This window comes from Meriones unguiculatus, chromosome 20 (genome assembly GCF_030254825.1).
Source record: "Meriones unguiculatus strain TT.TT164.6M chromosome 20, Bangor_MerUng_6.1, whole genome shotgun sequence".
Lineage (NCBI taxonomy): Eukaryota > Metazoa > Chordata > Mammalia > Rodentia > Muridae > Meriones > Meriones unguiculatus.
In genome coordinates this window covers 52,852,079-52,876,782 of record NC_083367.1, presented here as the reverse complement: position 1 = coordinate 52,876,782, position 24,704 = coordinate 52,852,079, and the positions used below count along the sequence as shown (strand labels likewise).

The window sequence follows — 24,704 nt, the reverse complement described above, 5'->3', positions numbered from 1 at the left end:
TACACAATGGAATACTACTCAGCAATTAAAAATGAGGAAATCATGAAATTTGAGGGCAAATGAAGGGATCTAGAAAAAAATCATTCTGAGTGAAGTATCCCAGAAGGAGAAAGACACATATCGTATATACTCACTTATTTAGACTTATAAGATATAAACATAATGAAATCTATATACCTAAAGAAGATAAACAAGAAAGAAGACCCGGGGTAAGATGATCAGTCCTCACTTAGAAAGACAAATGGGATGGGCATTGGTTGTAGGAGAAAACAATTAACAGGACAGGAGCCTACCACAGAGGGCCTCTGAAAGACTCTACCTAGCAGTGTATCAAAGCAGGTACTAAGACTCATAACCAAACCTTCGGCAGAGTGTCCGGAACCATATGAAAGACGGGGAGTTTGTATGACATGGAAAGGATAGGAGCTCCACAAGGACCAAATATATCTGGGCACAGGAGTCTTGTATGAGACTGTTTCTCCAACCAAGGACTATGTATGGATATAACCTAGAACCTCTGCTTGGACGTAGCCCATGGTAGCTCAGTATCCAAGTAGGTACCCTAGTAAGGGGAACAGGAGCTATTTCTGACATGAACTTAATGATGGGTTCTTTGACCCCCCCTCCCCAAGGGAGAAGCAGTCCTGCTAGGCCACAGGGGAGGACTTTGCAGCCAGTCCTGAAGATACCTTATAAAACAGGGTCAGATGAAAGGGGAAGAGGTCTTCCCCTATTAGTGGACTTGGAAAGGGGCAGGGAGGAGATGAGGGAGAGAGAGTGAGATTGGGAGGGAATTAGGGAACAGGATACAGCTGGGATACAAAGTTAATAAAATGTCACTAATAATAAAAATAAATAAATAAAAATGAAAATAGAAGCAAATGATGAAAATTTTTAAAAATAAAATAAAAAATAAAAATATGCCACAAAATTACAATGACAATATTAATAGTAATTCTTAGAAATATTCCAAGTGTCATATTCATAATGTTAATGATTCTAAGTTTAAACCATATACATTACATTTCATTATATACAAACCTCTAAAAGTTACCTAAAATAATGCTGTTTCCAAGTGATCTTTTCTCTTGTAAGGACAGTGGCGTTCAGCACATTTTAGAAAGAATGAAAACTCCAGATTGTACAAGCTTAATTATACTATTTCAATTGAATTATACTATCAGGAACATACTTCATTTTACAAGAGTAAAGTTTCTATCAAATTGCCCTCCTGCTTCTCACTTTACAAACCCTGATGCAATCTCTTGAACAGGGTAGGCCTACACCCCACTTAGGCCAATCGCATATGCAGAAAAGTTGCAACATTGTACTCTCTAAATATGTTCCTGATTTGGGATCCTGTCCACCTTGAAAAGATTACCAGCCTTCTGGTGATCCCCGAGGGTGTCTGGTGACACCTGCTGTACTCCGTGTGCCAGAAACTGTGCAAACAACTTCAGTGTATTACCTCATGCAGCCTGTGCGGTCCACGCAGCTGCTGGTAAAGAACTCCTTTTCAGTGTGGGATAAAGAGTTGGCAGCAGAGCACACACAATGGCAGCTGCAGGGTTACTGGAGAATTGTCTCACAATAGGTTCCTGATTGGTTCTGAGGGCAGCTCTTCATCATGAGCTTGCATTGTGCAGGACAGGGGCTGGGTACAGTGTGCCAGCGGAGAGCACCAGCTTTCCCTTCCTGTGTGCACCCTTCTGCTAACAGAGAGGTGCATACTTCTCAGTCCCATTTCATATTCTGCTGACTGTCACAGCAGCACCCTATGCCAAAATCCTCCTCTCTACCCATCACACTTAATGTCATCTCTCCTAATTGAACAATTAACACATGCAGTTACTTTTCAACTGCAACTATCTAGTTTTTAAAGTAGTTATTTTTCACTCACAAATCAGTGCTTTGGAAAAAAATCTTTTTTTAAATTTTCTAATTAAAAACTGAGGAAATAAGGCAAAAAAAATTACCTTAAAATTTGATTACTTGTTTCAGTTAAGAGGCCAAGTCAATGAAAAAGAGTAAGAATCTCTAGACTTAACTTCCATTTGCTTGAGCAAGCAGCTCTTTGTGCTGTGCATTGTGCCTCAGATGGGATTTCAGAAATGAGCAAAATCTGAAACGTAGGAGTTCCAGAATGGATCTGCCACCTGCCAGCTAGCTTCAGATCTCAGAGGGGACCTGCCTGTACTTATTTAATGGAAAGATAAATGTGTTCACAGAACTGTTACTATAAATTCATTTGGAACTGGGACAGAGGCTGCACTTGAATTCCTCCCAGGCTGGAGCTGCTGGCAGATTTGGTTCATGGTACCTTTGGGAGGTGATGCATTCGAAAGAGGTGGCAGAGGTGATTGTTCCTCCGAGTGCCCCAAGACCTCGTTCTTTTACTATTAAAGCAAATGTTTTTGCAGAACTTACATTATGTATTTATTTTTTGAAATGCTTTCATCCACTTACTATATGCAAGGCAACATATGTGTGACATTATAGGTCAGTGTTGTTAGTACGCAGAAGGTCCTGTGGTCCAAAAAGTAAACAAAAGAGAAGAGCATGATATAAGTGTATCATATAGAGTATTCTATGAGTTGTAAGCGTTTTAGCCTAGACCAAGATCATTAATATGAGCATAATCTCACACCTACTTCTCTACACACACACACACACACACACCGTCATACATACCAAACTATAACTTTTAAGAATTATACAAAAATATACACTTCTTAAAAAAAGACTATATGTCAGTTTTGTTGCTATTGCCATTTGTTTGTTTAAGAAAGGTTTTCACATAGCCTTGGCTACCTTGGGACTCACCTTCCAGATCAGGTTGGCCTGGAACTCATAGTGTTCTGCCTGACTCTATCTCTTGAGTGCTGTCATTAAATGCATATGCCATCAGACTTGTCCTCATTTTTCTCAGTTATTATTTAATAAGGATATTCCAAGGCCACTATTTCTAGAGCAGCGATAAAAAAAATGCAACAACCATCAGAAGTAAAATAATTTTGAAGACATTTTGCTAAAATGAATCTTTGGTATAATTTAGAACTTGTTTGTTTTTTTGTTTGTTTTTTTTTTTCTACCATGGGTCTAGAAAAGTCTCAATGTATGCTTGTCTTCACTTCATTATTTTCAATTCATTTTTATAAAAAGCCAATCTTTCTTCTGTTATTGTTGTTTTGTTTTGTTTTTTTGGGGAAGAATAACTATCATAGAGTGTCTAACCCAGAACTTTATGAAAAGATTTAATATGATTACAAGCAGAACAAGCATAACTTGTATAACAAACGTAGATATGCTTGGTACCTGCTGCTTAGTAATGAGGTCTTTCTATAAATAAAATTTAAGTCTATGCAAATATTTAAATGCTCAGAACAATCTTATTATGTTTTTATGTCAAGATATATTTTAAATATAGAAAATATTAAAAATGTATAATGTTAACATTTGATGCAGCATTAGATTTTATTAAAATGAACAGAAAATAACTTAGAAGATATAAACTTCTTCTAGGAAGTAAGTTTGGGTTTTTTAGCTAGAGCCACCATTTATTGTTCTAGTGATAATATACAGAATAGTGGAAGGTGTCATATTGAATTACTCAAGTTCTAAAGGATACTCCTCACCCCCCCCCTTTTTTTATCACTTGAAGAACAAGAAAAAATTAAAATGAACTCATTTTGAAAATCTTTGCAAGGGTGTTTTATGATTGTTCCAAGACCCTTTTGCTGAAAGGTCATCTTATGTGTGCTGAAATGTATTGGATCTTATTGCACAATTTTTTTTTCTTATCCTTCTCTCAAAATTCCACCCCAACCACAGTTTCCCCTTCCTTTGCTCTTCCCATTCCTCGCCCCACCTCCCTTCTCCTTGAGATCTAATCCCCTTCAGGTTCCTGTGAAGAAAATTACTGGCTTCCCAGGGATATCAACTAAATACAACATAACAAGTTACAATAAGACCAGGCATAACCCCTGATATCAAGGCAGAATGAAACAACACAATAGGAAGAGAAGGTCCCAAGAGCAGGCAATCTAGTCACAGACAGCTCCTTAGACAGCACTGTTAGAAGTCTCCATGAGAACACCAAGATACACAACCATAACTTAAAAGCAGAGGACCTTGATCAGACCCTTACAGGGTCCATAACTGTTGCTTCTGTGTCTGTGATTCTTCTTCCACCTCTTCTATGGGGTTCCTCTTCCTGTGACTAGTGTTTGGCAGTGGGCCTCTGCATCTGGGCCCATCAGTTCCTGGATGAAGCCTGTCTGATGACAACCATCTGTACTACTATGGGCCATATACCTAGAGGATGGTCCATTCTACCACAAGGACACTTACTCAGCTATGTTCAGATCAGTTTTATCATAATAGCCAGAAACTGGAAACAACCTAGATGTCTCCCAACTGAAGAATGGATAAAGACAATGTGGCACATTTATACAATGGAGTATTTCTCAGTTGTTAAAAACAATCACATCATGAAATTTGTAAGCAAATGGATGGAACTAGAAAAAAAATTCATCCTGAGTGAGGTAACCAAGACCCAGAAAAACAAATATAGTATTAACTCACTTTTAAGAGGCTATTAGCTTCTAAGTAAAGGATATTCACACTATAATCCACAGACTCAGATAGATTCAGTAACAAGGAGGGCTCATGCGGGGACAAGTGGATCTCCCTGGTAAGGAGAAATATAATCTGTGAGTGGACTGAGGGTATGTGGGAATGAGAACAGGAGGGACCGACCGGGGTCATGGAGGAAAAGAGTACTAAGAGAGATTATTGAAATCAGGAGTTTGTGTGCTGATGTGGTAACATAGTCCAGGTGAAACTCCCTGAAATCTTCAAGAAGGATCCTAGCATTAGGGAATATAGAATCAGAACTGTCCATTTTTTATAACCAGGCAAGGCTTCCAGAAGTGTGACCGGGACACCAACCCAGTCACAAAACCTTCAACCTACAATCTTTCTTGACTCCAGGATGTACTTGGGTAGTGGAGGCACAGACCTTGTCGGAGTAGTCATAATTTAGCATCATGACTGATTCAATGTGAGGCCCATGCCAAGACAGGGAACACAAATCTAACACTGCCTGGATGACCAGGAACCAGACGCATGACAACCCTGAGACCCAGAGAGAACCAAACATGACTGGGTAAAAATTTAATGAAATGATTGTGATGATACTCTGTTATACTCATATAGGTGCCTAACCTAATTGTCATGTGGCACAATTTTAAATGGTTGAAAGACACATTTTGAACTGGTAGATAGTCATTGTAATTCAGAATTTTTTTTTTACTTTATTATTATCATTTATTACAATTTATTCAGTTTGTATCTGCTGTGGCCCCTCCCTCGTCTTCTCTCAATCCCGCCCTCCCTCTCTCCCCTCCCACTATGCCACTCCCCTAATCCACTGATAAGGGAGGTCCTCCTCCCCTTCTATTTGACGGATAGACAACCTGTGGGCACAGTGCAGGGAATCTTACAAAAGCAGGGGGAGATAGAAAAACCTGGAGAGGACAGCAGCTCCAAAGGAGACCAACAGCCAAAACAAAACAAAACAAACAAACAAAAACAAAAAAAAAAAAAAAAAAAAAAAAACTGAGCCCTGGGGACCCTGAAGAGACTGATACCCCATCCAAGGACAATGCAAGGAGAGGACGTAAAACCCCAGCTCAGATGTAGCCCATAGAGTCAGTCTCCAGGTGGGTTTCCTAGTATAGGGAGCAGGGGCTTTCTCTGGCATGAACTCAGTGGCAGGCTCTCTGATCATCTCCCCCTTGGGGGAGTGCAGCCTTACCATGCCATAGAGGAAGATAATTCAATTTTCTTTGGAAAGAATTGTAAAGCACCAAAGCTGAATCTAGTGTAAGGTAGGCACTCTAGTTGTAAGTGCTGAAACAATCAGTGTTGCATGGGACTCTCTTCTAACCTATTAGCCTTGATATTGGGTCTCATTGCACAATATCTAATAGCCACTTCTTCTGATATGAACACTATTCTAATCTACTTCTTTCTGCTGGTATGAATTCCAAAGTAAACAGTTGTTTCACCATTCAAAGAAGCATGACCACCATATATACTTCTATACATTGTATGTGATTATACTTGAATGTTCAGGGTACAAGTAATTCTAATTTATTTTTAACTAAATCAACTGGATTTAGTAACTAAATAGGTTAGTAAGAAAGTGGTTCATACTCTGAATTGTAGTGTAATTTTAAAATGTATACTTTATAATTAACTCCGAAGTACTTTTTAGGATTAATATGACATATAAAGAAAATTAAATTAGGAAAAACATTGTATTTCATTTGAATTTTATCTCAGAGATTTAATTTCAAGGGGTAACAGAGTCAGTCAAAGTGTTTAGTTCCCATCAGAACTCCTCCAAATATGGATGATTGCTGGATCAAATCACAACTCTATTTATAGCCTTTGTGAAAACTTTCTTCTGCTTTTCATAGTATTTAACAAATTTAAATATCACAACAGTATGGAAAGGTTTTGATCTCTTACTGTCTTTGCCAGCACCTTTAAATCTCTTGGCTTTGGAGAGCAGCCACGCTGTCTGCAATGGGAGACATGTTCTTTTCACCCTGATTTATGTGTCTCTGGTAATAAAGAAAATTGAGAAACTTTTAAGGTACCTATTGCGGATTCACCTAGAATTTTACGAACATTTACTTAGGATTGGTCTATCACCAAATCTTTTTAATTAATTAATTTTTTATTAATTATAGTTTATTCGCTTTGTATTCCAGCTGTAGCCCCCTCCCTTAAAGCATGTTACTAGCTAGAACCCCCTCCCCAATGATATCAAGTGTTTGGATGTACTGGTATATTTCTTTTTAGATACATAGTTTGCAAATACCTTCTTTCTATCTATAGAATACTGTTTCCATTGCTGTAAAGAAGTGTTATTTTGTTAGTTTTCTTCACTGAGTTTTTGTTGTTGTTGTTGTTATATTATAATTCCATTTGTGCATTTTCACTTCTTTAATGTTATTAATTAAGATGGAATCTGCACTGTTGCTTCATTTAGTAGTTTAATGTTGGAAACACTGACAGGGGCTTCCATTTTCACTTTATGAGCAGCTAGCTAGTTTGCTAGAAACATTTATGGATTTTTTTTTTAATCTCCTATCTGCTACTTTTGTCAAAACTAGTTGACTGCAAAGGACTGGTTCTCCTCCTCTATTTCATTTCATTGGTTGGCATGGCTATTTTTCATGCTGGCGTCATGTAAATTTTAGTAGTGTGTTTTGTATTCAGGTTGGCAATTCAAATTCTTTTATGCTTTCAAACACACTTTAGTGTTTACTTAGCTAGTCCTGTGATGAAAATCATTGCAGTTTGGTAGGGATTTTTTTTTTCGAATGTATCAATCACTTAGGGGTTGTAGAAATTTTAATAATTTTAACGCTATGTTTTACAGTTGTGTTTCCATTCATTCATGTCTTTTAAAATGTATTCTAGCATGTTTCATAGCTATATTGTAGAAATCTTTTCCATATTTGCTTAAATATAAATTGTATGTGTTTTATTTTATGTTTGTGGCTGTTCTAAGTAGGAATGATTTGCTGAATTCTAACTCAGATAACTCACTCTTGCTATATAGCAATGTAATTTATTTTGATGTTAATTTCACATGCTGCTACTCTGCTGAATTAGTTTATTAATTCTAATAGTTTTTGATGATGTGTTTGGCATCTTTATATATAAAATTTTGTCATCTATAAATGGTGACAATTTGCATTTCTTTCTAACTTGGATGCTGTTTATTTCATTGTCTTGCCTAATTGCTCTGGGTAGAACTTCTAGTATCATCTTGGATAAAAGTGACAAAGGTGGGCATTCTTTTCTTCTTGCATCATAAGACATCACTGTCAGTTCCAGCATTCTATATGTTGTGAGCTGTTGCCTCGTTATATATAGATTTTATTACTTTGAACTCTGTTACTCCTAAGCTAAATAATTTAGCATCTTGATCATTAAGGATGTTAAATTTTATCACATGTGAGTTCGGCATCTGTTGAGATGATCATGTGACTTCTGTCATTCCTTCTCTTGGTATGTTGTATCAAGGCGTCATGTTTATTGACCAATGTATATCCAACTCTCCTTGCAAATACTTGAAACTCTGAGGAAAATTCATCTTGGTTAAATTGAACAAATGTGCTATGCATATGTGCTTGTGTGTGTGTATGTGTTATGCACATGTTTAAGTGTATGTGTGCTTGTATATGCAGAAGCCAAAGATTAATGTTGGATATCCTTCTCCTCTGAACTCACTTGAATTCTGACCTCCTCTGAGACTCACTTCAGTAATCTTTTCAGTGTACCATTCACTGTAATAAACCTCTGATTATTAATATTTTCCTTATGATTCTCTGTCTATGCTCATCAATAATCTTGGCAGCTTTCTTGTGTAATGCCCTTGTCATATTTTGGTATCAGGGTAATTATCACTTCAGAATATGAGTCTGGAATATTTCTTCTCTTTTTGAATTTATGATAAAATTTAGCCATGAAAGAAATTTTGTTCTGAGTTGTTTGTTTGTTTTTTGATGGAATCTTTTTTATGGTGAGAACCTAGCCATCTTTCCAGCTCTTTTTGATTCAGATCGTCAAGCTGCCAAAGTCTAAGTCACCATCTAGATCAGCTATCTTATTCCTGTGGTGTCACTAAATCTTTGGTTTTATTTAAGCCTCCTCTTTCTCTTTTATAATTATTGCACATAAAGATTTATTTAGTTTTATTCTTTAAAAATGTATATGCCTTTTTAATGTCTTATATATCAGTTTCTAATTCGAGCATTTTTGTCTTTGATTAGAAAATGACAGACTAACAAATGTTAGCTTCAACAGGATCTGCTTAGTCATCTATTCCAATATTTCTAGAAGTTCAGTAATACTAAAAAGCAGAGAAAGGATATTTAATAAAAGAGAGTGAAAAGAGGAATGATAAAAGAGCTCCACCAAATGAATGTACATTCTATGTACAGACTTTGAGCCTTAGGTTTAAAAAGATAAAGCATGAGGAAAAGAGGTTATGATATATATGACAAATATATGTCATGTATATATTGATTGCTGTAAATACTCCTGTTAGTACTCAATAGATTATTTTCTTTATGTCTCTATTTTTATTTGTTTTAAGACATTTTTATATCTAGCCCAATCCACTGTTTGTTCAGGAATGAGATATTACTGTGGTATTTGTATGTTTTCCAAAAATTTCATTGCTATTCACTTTTCATTTTATTGTTTAGAGCTTATAAAGCTGCTTAATAGAATTCCAATTTAAAAATACTATGAAAATTAATGTTAATAGTTTTTATCTTATTTGTGATTTTTAACTCATACTCTAGACTTTGATATATTAGTTTCTTTTCCCATCGCTCTGAAAAAATTCTTGACAAGAGCAAGTTAAAGAAGGAAAAGTATTTTCTTGTTCACAGGTACAGGGTACAGTCTCATGGCGAGAGCGGCAGCAGAAGTGTGATAGCTATTTGGGTCTGCAGTCCAGGTGCAAGGAAAAGGAATGGTGAACCACTCTTTTATTTTATCTTATTCAGCCTAGGCTGCTCGCCTGTGGGATGGTCCCACCCATATGGAGATTATGTCTTCCTTTCTCTGTTAAGCTTTTCTAGAAAAAGCATTTTCCCTCACAAAATGCCCAGAGGTTTGCGTCCTAGGTGACCAAATGTAGTCCAGTTGACAAGACTGATCATCACATTAGAAAATGGAATTTGAATTTAAGGAGAAAATGGATGCTTTAAGGTGTTTTTCTATGGTGATGCTGTGTCCGAGCCTGTCTGTAGTACCTGAAACATTTTATTTCTGTCTACCTTTCTCAGATAGGTGTGTGCCATAAACTTCTATTATACTTTAGAAAAAAAAAAAACTGCCGTTTTGAAATTTGATAATTGCTTTTAGGACTAACAGTGTGATGGATGAGATACATTCTTCGGATGTTAACTTAGATCCAAACCAAATAGTGTAATTGTCAGGCTCATATTGGATACCTGTATCAAACTCACTCCTCTAGTTTCCACCATTGAGCAAGTAAGGTATGCAAAATTAGCCATCTGTTATTTATAAAATGAGTTTGTGGTTATAACTTTACATTTCTCAAAGACTTATGAAGGACAAAATGACTGCTCCTGTGTTCTGGTATTGCAGTGGGCTGTTTCCTCAGACTTCTAGTTCTTCTGGTAAAGCTTTTAGGATCCATTTGAATGGAAAAATAGAGTCTCCTCATTCTGTTTTGAATTGTGGCAAACAATATGATCTACAGGGTTCCTATTCAGTTTGGAATTCATTTCACAGCCCACTAATTGTGTGCATGAGAAAAAAAGAAATGGATGCTTTTATTCTAAAGCATTCCAGACAGATGGCTCAAAGTTCACTGCTACTAGCCCTGCCAGTGTGTCCCTCTCCTGTAGATATGATATCAGGCATGATCCAAAAATGCAGTGAGAGGGTCTTCTTAGCATAGAGCTTGACAGTCTCTAAAGCTCTTGTTTGTTATGAGTTATAAACATTATTTTTGTCATTGACTCACAAAGTGGCTGGTCACTTGAGCAGGTGCAGAACAGTAGAATTCATATTCATTTTACTTGGGAAGCCAAATGAACTTATATTGATATGGAAATTTTGAGTGAAGAAAACAGCACAAGAGATTAAGCTTAGTTTCTTGAAAAGGGATTAACACATACACTGAGATTCAGTCAGTGGAATGACGCCTCAGGACTGAGAATGGATATTTCAAAATAGAGCTGAAAATATCTGGGCTTATATCTTTAAGCTTTTCTGAGTAACCCTGCTTTAAAATCTCTTTTCTTCTTCCTGCAAAGGAGAATTGTTTACTTCTATGAATAATATGTGAGATATATAATCATTCTAAATGTCACATTTTCATCCAGTGCACTTCTTGTGTATGTGGTGAGACAGAGTAAGATAAATCCAGGGAGAGTGAGAAGAGAAATAAATGGCATCTTCATGTATTTCCAGCTAAAAAGGCAATACAGGGCCTGTCTAACTTGGCTATTGATTGATTTAAAAAAGAAAAACCACATGGGTTAACAGTTCTACATGAGTTATAGTAATATGACCATAATGTCGAATCTGAAATGTAGAGGAAATTGTTTTCTCTAATATAAAGAAAAACTGGAAAATGGTATTTTCCTTAGCCCATTCTTCTCTTCATGCTGCCTACCCCCATTCCACAATTTTGTGAACATTTCTGTCCTTTCTCTGGGCTTTCAGACGGACGCTGCTCTGATGTATGATGCAGTGCATGTCGTGTCTGTGGCTGTTCAGCAGTTTCCACAGATGACAGTCAGCTCCTTGCAGTGTAATCGACACAAACCCTGGCGCTTTGGGACCCGCTTCATGAGTCTAATTAAAGAGGTAAGTAGAGAAAGGACTCTGGATCAGGTCATTGCAGTTCTCCTAGCACTCAGTTTTATTTTTTAAACGAAACTTCATTTCTTCCTCCATTTCTTGAAAATAGATTTTTCTCTCATACAATATATCCACAGTTTCGCCTTTTCCCACTCCTCCCAGATCCCTCCAGCTCCTATTCTCACATCCACTTCCCCTCTATTTCTTCTTGAGGTAAAAGTAGACCTCCAAGAGACAACAGCCAAGCAAGACAAATCAAGATACAATAACCCAAGTAAAAGTGTTATTTTGCTCATAAATCAGTTCAATATCCATCAACATGTCTATGATGAACTAAACATATGAAGCCTATGACCCATTGAATGTTTGATTGATATTAGACTTATGTTTAAAAATATATCTCTCTGATGTTTTAAGTAGAGGTATAGGTGTCCAAGGAATTGAATTTAAGCAATAAATATAAAGTGTGTGTTAACTTGAATGTTATTTAGGCTTCAAAAATTTAAAACTAAAATATGAAGCATTGCTTTTTCATGTGTGAAACTACCTGAAACAAAGTTTACAATTATATTACTTATAGTAATTATTCATGCTAAAAATGAATATATCAGAGCTAGGAATGTAATTCAGTGGTTGTCTGCTTCATGAGCATATATGATGCCCAAGTTCAATTCCTATCACTTTAAAACACAAAATAAAAATAACATCTGGATTCACAAAGCATAAAAATAACTTCACACTGTGTAAAGTAGTCATGCTTATGATCATGTATTATTTCCCATCTGATTATGACCAAGTCTGAAGTAGGAAAAACAAGTGGAAAATTCTACATTTACACACATAGGCAAAACACATTTTTTTTTTCATTTTTCTCCTTTCCTTATTAAGGGAAGTCCTTTGTTTCCTTAGTGCATTCTTCATGGATAAACGCTTAAATGAACTGTTGTCTTAGCTATTAAAACAATTACAGGCACTGGTATGCTTATGATTTTTCATCATTGCATCAATATTAACAATCTATTTTATAATGAATTATTCATCATGGAATAAAAAATACAAACAAGAATAGCAATCTCACAGTATTGGTAAACTATTTCCATTGTCTAAATTTTATTTAACTCACTTAGGTGTACTGATTTTCCCTGAAGAACACAGTCTTTATTACTTGCTTCACACTGTGCATTAGCTTCCTGTTTAAAGCGCTCTCCACTTTCAGAGCTCTGTATATAGATCACAGGTCTCAGTGGTTAAAGAATTGATTTTTCTGAACTCAGCATTTGAGCATTACGACTGTGATGCGTGTCAGCTAGCCCTGAAAGAAACATTATATGACATTCCCTACTGTATTTATTGTGGGGTGTAATCGAGAGCCTTGTCCACTAAATCTCAGTATTCCCCTTAAGGGGACCAACAGAAGAAATGTTCTGAGGTCTCAGTACCAGGAGAAGCTGTTTATCCCAAGCAGCGTGTATGTCTCCAAATATGAACCCTGCATGTTACAATGTCATCATCTTTTTTTTTTTTTTCTGCTCTGGTTGCTAGGAAGTTTAAAATTGAGTATGTTCAAGAATTTTTTTTTACTTGCTGTGTTTTGCCTATTATAGTTTTACTGTTCTCTACCTAATTTCATCTTGCTGTTCTACATGTGTGTTCTGGTATTTTCTTCTCCTTTTATCTGTCATTAAACTATTATAAATTTTGCTCATGATCCAAATATTTTTCCTATTAAAAAAAGTTCAGACAAAATAATTTTTCTATCCAAATAAGTTAGTGAATGTTTAATTTTCCTGGAGACACGTTTTAGTATGACAAAGATAATTACCATGTTTTTGCTTCAGTTATAATTTGTCGGCTGAAAACTATTTTGAAGTGCAGACTAGGATGTAAGAAAGAAACATAGTGACTACAATGGTGCAGTGATGATACTCATTTACAGTCACTACTAAAATATTAGCCTTATTTCTTTAAAAACCATGTCTGTGCGGCCTTGTACATTATTTCAAACTATGCAGTTGCATGCAAACACTGCACCTTCAGCTTTTTTCAGGTAATTATGTTTTCCAAATGCCATTTAGGGAAAGATATATAACTTTGAATAAATAATAGACAAAACAGGAAAATGTTTTGTATTTAAGATAAAATCTACCCATTTACTTACCTTGGAGGAATTATATTCCTACCTAATCTTTTACTGAGAACATCTTTTACAGAAATTACAGCCTGATATAAAATAATTACAATACGTTTTTCTTTTATTCTTCAGAGAAATGTAACATTGGTGATCATAAAGGAAGATTGTTAACTAAAGTACAACAAACTCTTATGTGCTCAGTTTTTTTCATAGTAATAAGTTAATTACTGTTATTAATTTAAGCAGTTAATTATAGTTATGAATAATACTGAGTGATATATTCAATATCACATATACTATGCCTTACTATTTTCTTTGTTAAATGATCTTCAGTATATAAAACAAAATCATTAGATATATCTAAGGAAAAAGCTTATATCTATAAACATTCATAATATAACTGAAATATAACATTAATAATATAACTGAAATTAATGAGAGAAAAAATCCTTCACATTTCAGAAGAAAATGCACTTCAAAAGATAATTCAATATAATTTATGAGAGGTAATATAGCTTGGTTTACTAGTGTTCCCAGAAAGTCATGATATCTTTTATTTTTTCTTACTTTTTAACTATAGGTTTTTGTTTTTTCAGGCTCACTGGGAAGGCCTCACAGGTAGAATAACGTTTAACAAAACCAATGGCTTACGGACAGATTTTGATTTGGATGTGATCAGTCTCAAGGAAGAAGGTTTGGAGAAGGTCTGTAAGCTCTTTATTTTGAGTATTTAATCATTATATGAAACTTGGTAATTAAAAAAAATCTTGGTTAAAGTCCTATTTCATATTTCCTTAGCTTTCTAAATAACTTCTATATAATTCTTCAATATAATATATTAAGTTGAATAATTGACAACTGAGATTTAAGACCAAAGGATTACTTTACTTTTTTATATTTAATAAAGTATTTTTTCTTTATATTTATTATTTATTACAATTTATCCATGTTGTATCCCAGCTGTAGCCCCCTGCCTCATTTTCAGGTCCTACCTTCCCTCTCTCTTCCCCCGCCTATGCTCCTCCCCTAGTCCACTGAGAGGGGGAGGCAGTCCTCCCTTACTATCTGACCCTAGCTTATCACATCTCATCAGGACTGTCTTGGATCCTCTTTTTCTGTAGCCTAATTAGCCCACCTCACCAGGGGGAGGTGATTAAAGAACCAGTCATTAAGTCCATGTCAGAGACAGCCCCTGCTCTCCTTATTAGGGAATCCACATGGGCACTGAGCTACCCATGGACTACATCTGAACAGGGAGTCTAAGTCCTCTTCATGCATGGTCCTTGTTTGAATCATCAGTCTTTGCAGGACCCCCTGAGCCCGTAGTTTTTTGGCTCTGTTGATCTTTTTGTGGAGCTACTGACCTCTCCATGTCTTTCTATCTTCCCCTTCTTCCATAAGATTCCCTGCACTCTGCCCAAAGTTTGATTGGCTATTAATCGCAGCATCTGCTTTAATACCCTGATGGTCAGAGTCTTTCAGAGGGCCCCTCTCTTGTTCCCTGTCTTCTCCTACTTCAGATGTCTGTCCTGTTTGCTCTTCTGAATGAGGATTAAACTTCTTCCCTAGGGTCTTTCTTGTTGTTTAGCTTCTTTAGGACTATAGATTTTAGCTAATTTCATGGCTAATATGCACTTATTATTTTTTAAATATTAGTTACAGTTTATTAACTTTGTATCCCAGCTGTATCCCGCTCCCTCATTTCCTCCCAATCCCACTATCCCTCCCACATCTCCTCCCTGCCCCTTTCCAAGTTCACTGATAGGGGAGAACATTGACACAAAAATACTCATTAAAATACTTGCAAAATGAATCCAAGAACACATTAGAGATATCATCCACCACAACCAAGTAGGCTTCATCCCAGGCATGCAGAGTGATTCAACACACAGAAATCCATCAACATAATCCACTATCTAAACAAATTTAAAGAAAAAAAATGATCATTTCCTTAGATGCCAAAAAAGCATTTGAGAAAATCCAATACCCATTCATTTTGAAATTTTTGGAGAGATCAAGGATAAAAGGCACATACCTAAACATCGTAAAAGCAATATACAGCAAGCCTATAGCCAACATCAAACTAAATGGAAAGAAAATTAAGTCAATGCTGCTGAAATCAGGGAAAAGGAGAAGCTGTCCACTCTCTCCTTTACCTCTTCAACATAGTACTTGAAATCCTAGCTAGAGTAAATATCGTGTGTGTCTTTCTGCTTCTGGGACAGCTCACTCAGGATGATCTTTTCCAGATCCGACCATTTACCTGCAAATTTCATGATTTCCTTATTTTTCATTGCTGAGTAATATTTCATTGTGTAGATGTACCACAATTTCTGCATCCATTCTTCAGTTGATCATCCTGAGTGAGCTGTCCCAGAAGCAGAAAGACACACATGGTATATACTCACTCATATAGACATGTAATATAGGATAAACCTACTAAAATCTGTACATCTAAAGAAACTAATCAAGAGAGAGGACCCTGATTAAAATGCTCAATCCCCATCCTGAAAGGCAAAGAGGATGGACACCAGAAGAAGAAGAAAACAGGAAACAAGTTAGGAACCTGCCACAGAGGGCCTCTGAAAGGCTCTGCCCTGCAGACTATCAAAGCAGACGCTGGGACTTATGTCCAACTGTTGGGCAGAGTGCAGGGAATCTTAGGAAAGAAGTGGGAAACAGTAAGATCTGGAGAGGACAGGAACTCCATAAGGAGAGCAACAGAACCAGAAAATTTGAACACAGAGGTCTTCCCAGAGATTCATACTCCAAACAAGTACCATGCATGGAGATAACCTAGAACCCCTGCACAGAACTAGCCCATGGCAGTTTAGTGTCCAAGTGGGTTACATAGGATGGGAAGAGGGACTGCCTCTGACATAATCTGATTGGCCTGCTCTTTAATCACCTCCCCCTGAGGGAGGAGCAGCCTTACCAGGCCACAGAAGATGACAATGCAGCCACTCCTGATGAGATCTGATAGACTGAGATCAGAAGGAAGGAGAAGAGGACCTCCCCTATCAGTGGACTTGGGAGGGCATGCATGAAGAAGGGGGAGGGAAGGTAGAATTGGAAGAGGAGGAGGGAGGGGCTTATGGGGGGATACAAAGTTAATAAAGTGTAATTAATAAAAAAAAAAAGAAATCCTAGCTAGAACAATAGGATTTCTTTAAATTTTTAAAGATTTTTTTTTCTTTCACATGTGTATGTATTTTCCCTACATCTATATATGTGCACCATATCCGTGCCTAGTGTCTGTGAAGGTCGGAAGATGCTGGAGGTACTGATAAATGTGGCTGCCATTTTTCTGCTGACAGTGACTTGTAATTGTTGCCTATTTGCAATTAGGCTTAAAAGAAATCATGCTGGGCCATTGTAATGCAAAGGATCTAAGTTAATATACAAAAAGTAGATTAGGGGGTACATGAATGGAAAGGGAGCACTGACTTTACCTGATCTTTGTCTGGGGATCAGGAACTCCGACTACTGTACTGTGTAAGTATTTGTGATATGTCAAGTAGATGTTTTCTTAAAGATCATTTGATATGATCTTTAAAAGTTCTATTTTGCCAAGTAGTTTTCCCTTAAAGACTGAACAGCACCTTTCATTCAACAATTGCATATGGAGTTGAGTTAGGAGGGTGGTTTTTCCAGTCTGATTGATACCAGTATATGTGAATGATAGATTAAACTACCCAGGAGAGAAGAAAAGTGCACATTTCTTTTATAATGTCCTGAAAACACACGTGCAGACATCATGACCAGTAAATGACTTGGGTGAAAGAACAATTACTTCTTCCTATTAAGATTTTTAGATTGTATCACTTATTAAAACAGTGTGAAGAACGTTTTATAAGAAACTGGAGTTCTCTGTTTAGCTCTGTACCCCATTTTTTTAACTGGATCATTTGATTTATTGCTTTTTAACATCTTGAGTTATTTATATATTCTGGATATTAGCCCTCTGTCAGATATAGGGTTGGTGAAGATCCTTTCCCAGTCTGTAGGCTGTAGTTTTGTTCTGATGACAGTGTCCTTTGCTTTACAGAAGTTTTTCAGTTTCATGATTCCCAGATGCTGGATATGTTCTTGCAGAATTTGATGTTTTTCCTGCTACATTTCTGTCTTGCTTTGGTACAGATTTTCCTGTCTATCTCTTGATTTATCTTGTGTGGAATGAAAAGTTTATTTTGTTTGATTATATATTATCAGTTTATTTATTATTTTATAGGAGCTCATAGTTAAAAGGTTGCCTTGAGAAGACCTTAAGAATCATGAACAATTTTGGAATGGTTTTAGAGTATGGAGACTCTAGAGCTGAGCTGAATAAATTAAGTTTTCTTTTCTCCTTTTCTTTCTTTGTTCTTTTTTTCTCTCTCTCTTTATTTGAGACCTGTCTCATGTATGGTAGACTAGCAGAATAATGCTGAACTTCTAATCTTTCTGTCTTCTAGTTCTGCGTGCTTAAAATCATGTATTATCATGCTCAACTTATGTGGTTCTGTGGATGAGACCTGAGGCTGACAAATGTTACTCAAGCATCTCCCAAATAAGACAAATTCCCAACCCAGAAAGCTTTTTATGTTATGAGATTATCAGTATAAACTTGTGATGTCAACTTGAGAGGGTCTAGAATCACTTTTGGGGAAACAAACAAACAAAAACAATACCCCCCCCCCAAAAAAAAAAACCACCACCGTCACCAGCAACAACAAAAAAACCCAAACTTCTGAGAAAGCCTTTTTAGGCTATTTCCGGGAAAGTTTTGACAAGAAGACTTACGATAAATGTAGGCATCACTATAGCTCAGGCTACATTCCCAGCCTAATTAAGCGAGGAGAGAGCAGGCTGAAACACAACCATGTTATTTGCATCCTAACTAGATGCAATGCGGCTAGGCATCTCATGCTCCTATTGCCAAGTCTTCACACCATGACCTACGGAATTGAAATGTGAGCCAACAGTAACCCCTTAAACTTACTAATTGTGTAGTTATGGATTATAACAAAGAGCAAAGTAACTAATACATTTTAATAACTTCTGAAGTAACAGCCCAATTACAACATTTACTAGGAAAAACAAGTACAAACTTCTATTTGTATGAATTAATGCATTTTTTTACGTTGTATCCCAATTGGAGCTTCCCTCCTCGCCTCTAAGTTTCTCCCTCTCAACTCCGCTTCTAGCATACTCCCTCCGTTTTTCCTCCCATGGATATCAATCTGCCTTGACATGTCAAGTTGTAGAATTACTAGGTGCATCTTCTTCTATTGAGGCTAGATAAGGCAACCCAGTTACGGGAAAGGGATCCAGAGGCAGGCAACAGATTCAGAGCCAGCATCTGCTGCTACTGTTAGGGTCTTTCATGAAGACCAAGCTATGAATCTATTACATTTGTGTAAGGGGTCTAGGTCTTTCCCATGCATGCTCTCTGGTTGGTGATTGAGTCTGAACCCCATGGCCCCAGGTCAGTTGATTCTGTAGGTTTTCTTGTGGTATCCTTGACTTTTCTGGCTCCTCAAATCCTACCTCTTCATTGTTCACAAGGTTCCTTGAGCTCTACCTAATGTTCAGCTGTGGGGATCAGTTGTTGGGTGAATCCTCTCAGATGAGAGTTATGCTAACCTCCTGTGTGCAAGTATAGCAGAATATCATTAATAGTATTAGGAGTGGGCTTTCTTTTTCCCTACTCAGTTTACAGACAGGAAAATTGTGAGTTGATTTTTTTTTTTTTTTTTTGTGGCTGGATAGTATCTCCATCCCTACATTAGAAGTCTTGCCTGGTTACAGGAGGTAGCTGTTTTAAGTTTTATATCCCCTACTGCCAAGAGTCTTAGCTAGGTCACTCTCACAGATTCCTGCAAGCTTCATTGTCTAAGGTTTCTAGCTTGTCTTAGAGATGCCAGTCCCCCCACTAATTCCAGTTTTCTTTTCCACTTCTCACTCCCTCCCCAAATTGAACCATCCCGTTCCCCTCTGTACCCCTTCTCCCACCCAGTTCCCTCTGTCCATCTACCCTAAGTCTAATTTATTTAATTTATTTCCCATTTTGAGTGAGATTCAAGCATCCTCCTTTGTGCCCTCCTTGTTACTTTTTTTTTTTTTTGGTCTGTGGATTAGAACATGGTTATCCTGTAGTTAGTTTATAGCTAACATCCTCTTATAAGTGAGTACATACCATGCTTGTTTTTCTGGGTCTGGTTTTGACTCAAGATGATCTTTTCTAGTTCCATCCTTTTGCCTGAAAATTTTATGATGTCATTGTTTTTAATAGCCGAGTAATATTCTATTGTGTAAATGTATCATATTGTCTTTATCCATTCTTTGGTTGAGGGACATCTAGGTGGTTCCCGGTTTCTGGCTATTACAGATAAAGTCGCTATGAACATAGTTGATCTAGTGTCCTTACAGTATGGTGAAGCATCTTTTGGGTATATGCCAAGGAGTGGTGTAGCTAGATCTTGAGGTAGAATTTTTCAGGAGTTTCAGAAAAAGAGCCAAATTGATTTCCAAAATGCTTGTAGAAGTTTGCACTCCCACCAGCAATGGAGGAGTTCCCTAAAAGCATGAGCTTACAGAATCTTTTCAGCTTCATGAGATCCCATTTATTAATTTTTGGTCTTAGTTGCTGAGCTCTTGGTGTTCTGTTTAGGAATTTATCTCCTGTGCCAATGAGATTAAAACTATTCTGCAATTTTTTCTTCCAACAAATTTACTGGATCTAGTTTCTTTAATCTACTTGGAATTGAGTTTTGTGCAGGATGATAGATATGGATCTACTTGCATTCTTCTACATGCAGACACTCACTTAGACCACCACCATTTGTTCATCTTAATCTTAGGTGAAAATTAAATTAGAATATTATGAGCAACTAGAAATAGTTTAGCGGTAATTTTGCATTGTTCCCTGAAGTGTTGCTGTGAGCTTGAAAAGACCAGCTTCAGATGAAGCAAACATGTCTAATGGGTTAAAAAGATATAAATTTATTTAAAATATATTTGGAATATTATTTGAAAGGATTGTATTTACATAAGAAAGAGTTGAAAAACTTTACAACAAGAAAGTTTTGATGGAGGTGATCATACTACAAGCAAAAGCTGTCCTTCCGTTGTAAACTGAACAAACTAGTTTCCACTCTTATGAACATAGTCATTTGTACCAGATCAAAATCTATTGTCAGAGGCAATAATCAAATAATACAATCACTTAGTCCCACTATGTGAATGTTTTTATTAATATATTTTATATGATAATAATAGCATCATGTGTTCTCCAAGAATGAAATGTTAGCCATTACTTATTATCCATTATTTGTTATTAAGAAAGATAATATTTGCTTGTAATTTGGGGTGCAAGCTAAATATAAGCTGTATTTTTCTCCAACATCAAATTTTCTATCTTGACACCTTCATGATTATTATATCAACCCATCTATTATTACTATTATTATTACCCATCTAAAGTATTATTCCTACTCTCTAACTGTATGATATATACTTTTAAAATTGAATATATCTTCTTAACTGTATCTCATTACAATTAAATTTGTATATTAATATTATACTGATTTTGAAAAAAAAGGCATCAACAAGACATTTATTGGTTCAGTTATAGTATGACAGGGTATGTAAATGTTTGGCAATATGAAAAATTAAAAGTTAATCATTGTTTCATTAATAAAGTCAATTTCTACTTTGTGTTGTTTTAGAGAAGGTCTTAAAATGTGAGATAGTTAAAAGTAAATATATAATAAAACTTTTCCAAAGTTTATAAAAGTAAGAATTTGTAAATGATTATTTACCATATAAATACAATATTTTAATGAATTTATGATATTAGCATAATAAAATCATAAATATTTTAGATATTAGTAAATCCATCACTATTTGTCATATTTTTACTTTAAAAATTAATTTTTTAAGGAATAAAGGGGAGGGGAAATGATATAATTCTAAACAAAAATAAAGAGGTCATTAAATTTAAGTGACATGTTAAACTTACAAATGATTTATTTTATTTTTATGCATGTGTATGAATGTGTGAGTGATTCTACATGATATTAGAAGAGGCTGTCAGATACTGTTAAGCTGGAGAAACAGGAGGTTCTGAGCTATCTGATACGAGGGCAGGTGCCCAACAGTGGGTCCTCTAGAAATAAAGCAAGTGCTCTTAACTATTGATTCATTTCTCCAGGCCCTGTCAGGCTAAACTTTTAATTGAAACTTTATTTCAGTGTTACTCTTTTTTTTGATAATTTAAACCCATCATTTTATAAAGTAGTTTAAAAACCATTCTTTAGATAATGTTTATGTATAAAATCAATTAGAATTTTGTCATTTGCAGGCAGATAATTTCTTGTTTCAACCAAGAAAATTTATGTGGCTCATCAGATAACAAGGATAACTTAAAATTTTCTTTCATGATAAATTTTAAATAAATTTAACTAAATTTTAAATAGTAGACAGATTTCAAATCCAACTAAATTTGAAGTACATATATCCTTGGAAAATGACATTGTTTTGAGAAGACAATTCGTCATCCATATTTTACTTGAAAAACATAAAGTCATCACCAAGCTCTTAACTTTCTAATTTAGTGTATGGTTATATTTGCCCTAGACAAAAATGAAAATCCTAAATGAAAAAAATAAAAATGTATATTTTTAATCCTATTTATAAAGAAAAGTATACATTTATTGAATTATTGTTTTCAAAGTGGCACTCTAGTTATCAAATGGTGAATCCATCACATTTTCTTTTCACTGTGCTTACATTCTATTTAATATATGTATGAACATAGCCCATTCTCTTCCATGCTGAATGCACACTGGTCAGCAGCACATGCCCCGTGTGAAACAGTTCCTGTTTATCTTAGTAAAATCAGGGGCTAATGACTATTTTAACTCATACTCCAAAAGAAATACACAACTACAAAATTTTGATATCAATGATTATTGGAAATGTTTCAAGAAACTTCAAAAATTTTTAAACATTCAAAGACTGAGAGGACTAACAGGAAGCTAACAAAGTCTATACCTTATCAGCAGCATATAATAAAACTACAGCATTAGAAATATAGAATCCCTGAAAATTTCATGATTTCCTATAGAGCTGAGTAGTATTCTGTAGTATAAATATACCACAACTTTTGTATACATTCCTCCTTTGAGGGACTTCTGGGTTGTTTCCAGGTTCTGGCTATTACAAATAAAGCTGCTACAAACATGGTTGAGCAAATGTGCTTGTTTTATACTTGTGCATATTTTGGATATATGCTTATGAGTGGTATAGCTGGATCTTAAGGTAGCAGTATTCCTAATTTTCTGAAAAAGCACCAGATTGAATACCAAAGTGGTTGGACAAGTTTATGTTCCCACCAGCAAGGGAGGAGGGTTCCCCTTTCTCCACAACCTCTCCAGCATGTTGTCACTTGAGTTTGATCTTATTCATTCTGATGTGTGTAAGGTGAAACCTCAGGATTGTTTTGATTTGCATTTCCCTGATGACTAAGGATAGTGAGCATTTCGTTAAGTGTTTTTCTGCCATTCAATATTCCTCTATTGAGAATTCTCTGTTTAGCTCTGCACCCATTTTTTAGTTGGATTACTGGTACCCCACAGGCAGAAAGACACACTTGATATATACTCACTCATAAGTGGTTATTAGACACATAATCTAAGATCAACATACTAAATATATACTCCTAAAGAAGATAAACAAGAAGGAGAACACTGGGTAAGATGCTCAATCCTTATTCAGAAAGGCAAACAGGATAGACATTAGAAGAGGGAGAAAACAGGGAACAGGACAGAAGGCTACCACAGAGAACCTCTGAAAGACTCTACCCAGCAGTGTATCAAAGCAGATGCTGAGGCTCATAGTCAAACTTTGGACAGAGTGCAGGGAATCTTATGAAAGAATGAGGAGACAGAAATTCTTGGAGGGGGAAGGAGCTCCAAGAGGAGAGCAACAGAACCAAAAACTCTGGGCCCTGGGGTCTTTTCTGAGACTGATACTCCAACCAAGGACCATGCATGGAGATAACTTAGAACCCCTTCACAGATGTAGCCTGTCATGATATCTCAGTGTCCAAGTGAGTTCCCTAGTAATGGTCATGGGAGAAGACAGAAGGAGAGTGGGGTAGGGAGGGGTTGAGGAAGGGGGCTACAGCTGGGATGCAAAGTGAATAAATTGTAAAAAAATAAATAATAAATAATAAAAAGAAAAATAAATAAATATAAAAATATAAAATTCCTATATTCATTTTTGTGTACCTTATTGAGTTCAGAAACCTTGCTTTGAGCTTTATTGAAAAGAATTTTTTTAAGTTAATAGAAAAGTTAACATTTCACCAGTGTGTATCCTAACAAATAAAAAGAATAGCTATCTTTTAAGCCAGTACATTCTACAAACTAATCCTTTCAACTTTTACTTCTCAATTCTCTCAGAAGTACAGTCATGAATAACCTTTCTCTAAAGATGAATAGTTAATATAGATAAGAAAAACTATAGCTTATCAGTCATGTCTTTGGGCACAGTTTGTTACTTAGAAAAGTTGCTTCAGCATTTTCTTTCTGAGGGAGAATCCACACTGTGCTGAGACTCAAAACAGAACACCTGGAATAGTTTCTCATTACATCTTTTAGACCTTCCTTGGGGAGCTATTGCTAAAGTTTTGTTCAAGACTGATAAGTTTATCTCATACTATATCAAACTGTGCATGTAATAAACAAAATATTTATATTTGGATGTGCATTTCTGTTGTATGAGTATGCATGTACTCAAGTACTGAGTTTCAAGTCCAGGGACAAGGATGTGCTGTATGTGGGCAAGAATTCTATCCTATTGCTATACCACAACTCTATAATTTTGTGATTAAAAATGATGAGGTTTTTAAATATAAATAAGCAGTGAGTTTTCTGTTAGAAAATTTCAACGTCATTGTGTAAAGAAAAATTTTTTAGATTCCAATGTGTCGTTTTTAGTGGGCACTTTAATTGAAAAATTATCTTATGTTTAAATAAAGGGAGGAGCAGTCCTGCTAGGCCACAGAGGAGGACTCTCGATATACATGATAAAGCAGGGTCAGATGAAAGGGGAGGAGGTCCTCCCCAGTCAGTGGACTTGGAAAGGGGCAGGGAGA

At 35.9% G+C, this 24,704-nt stretch overlaps 1 protein-coding gene across 7 annotated transcripts in view; it reads left to right on the top strand.

Annotated features, from left to right (window-relative positions):
• Nucleotides 1–24,704, top strand: part of Grik2 (glutamate ionotropic receptor kainate type subunit 2) — a 657,687-nt gene that overhangs the window by 362,374 nt on the left and 270,609 nt on the right. For all 7 annotated transcript variants that reach the window (XM_060373546.1, XM_060373542.1, XM_060373543.1 and 4 more), the window contains 2 exons: nt 11,293–11,436; nt 14,158–14,265. In XM_060373546.1, coding sequence (XP_060229529.1) covers nt 11,293–11,436; nt 14,158–14,265 — 252 coding nt within the window. The remainder of the gene's footprint in view (nt 1–11,292; nt 11,437–14,157; nt 14,266–24,704) is intronic.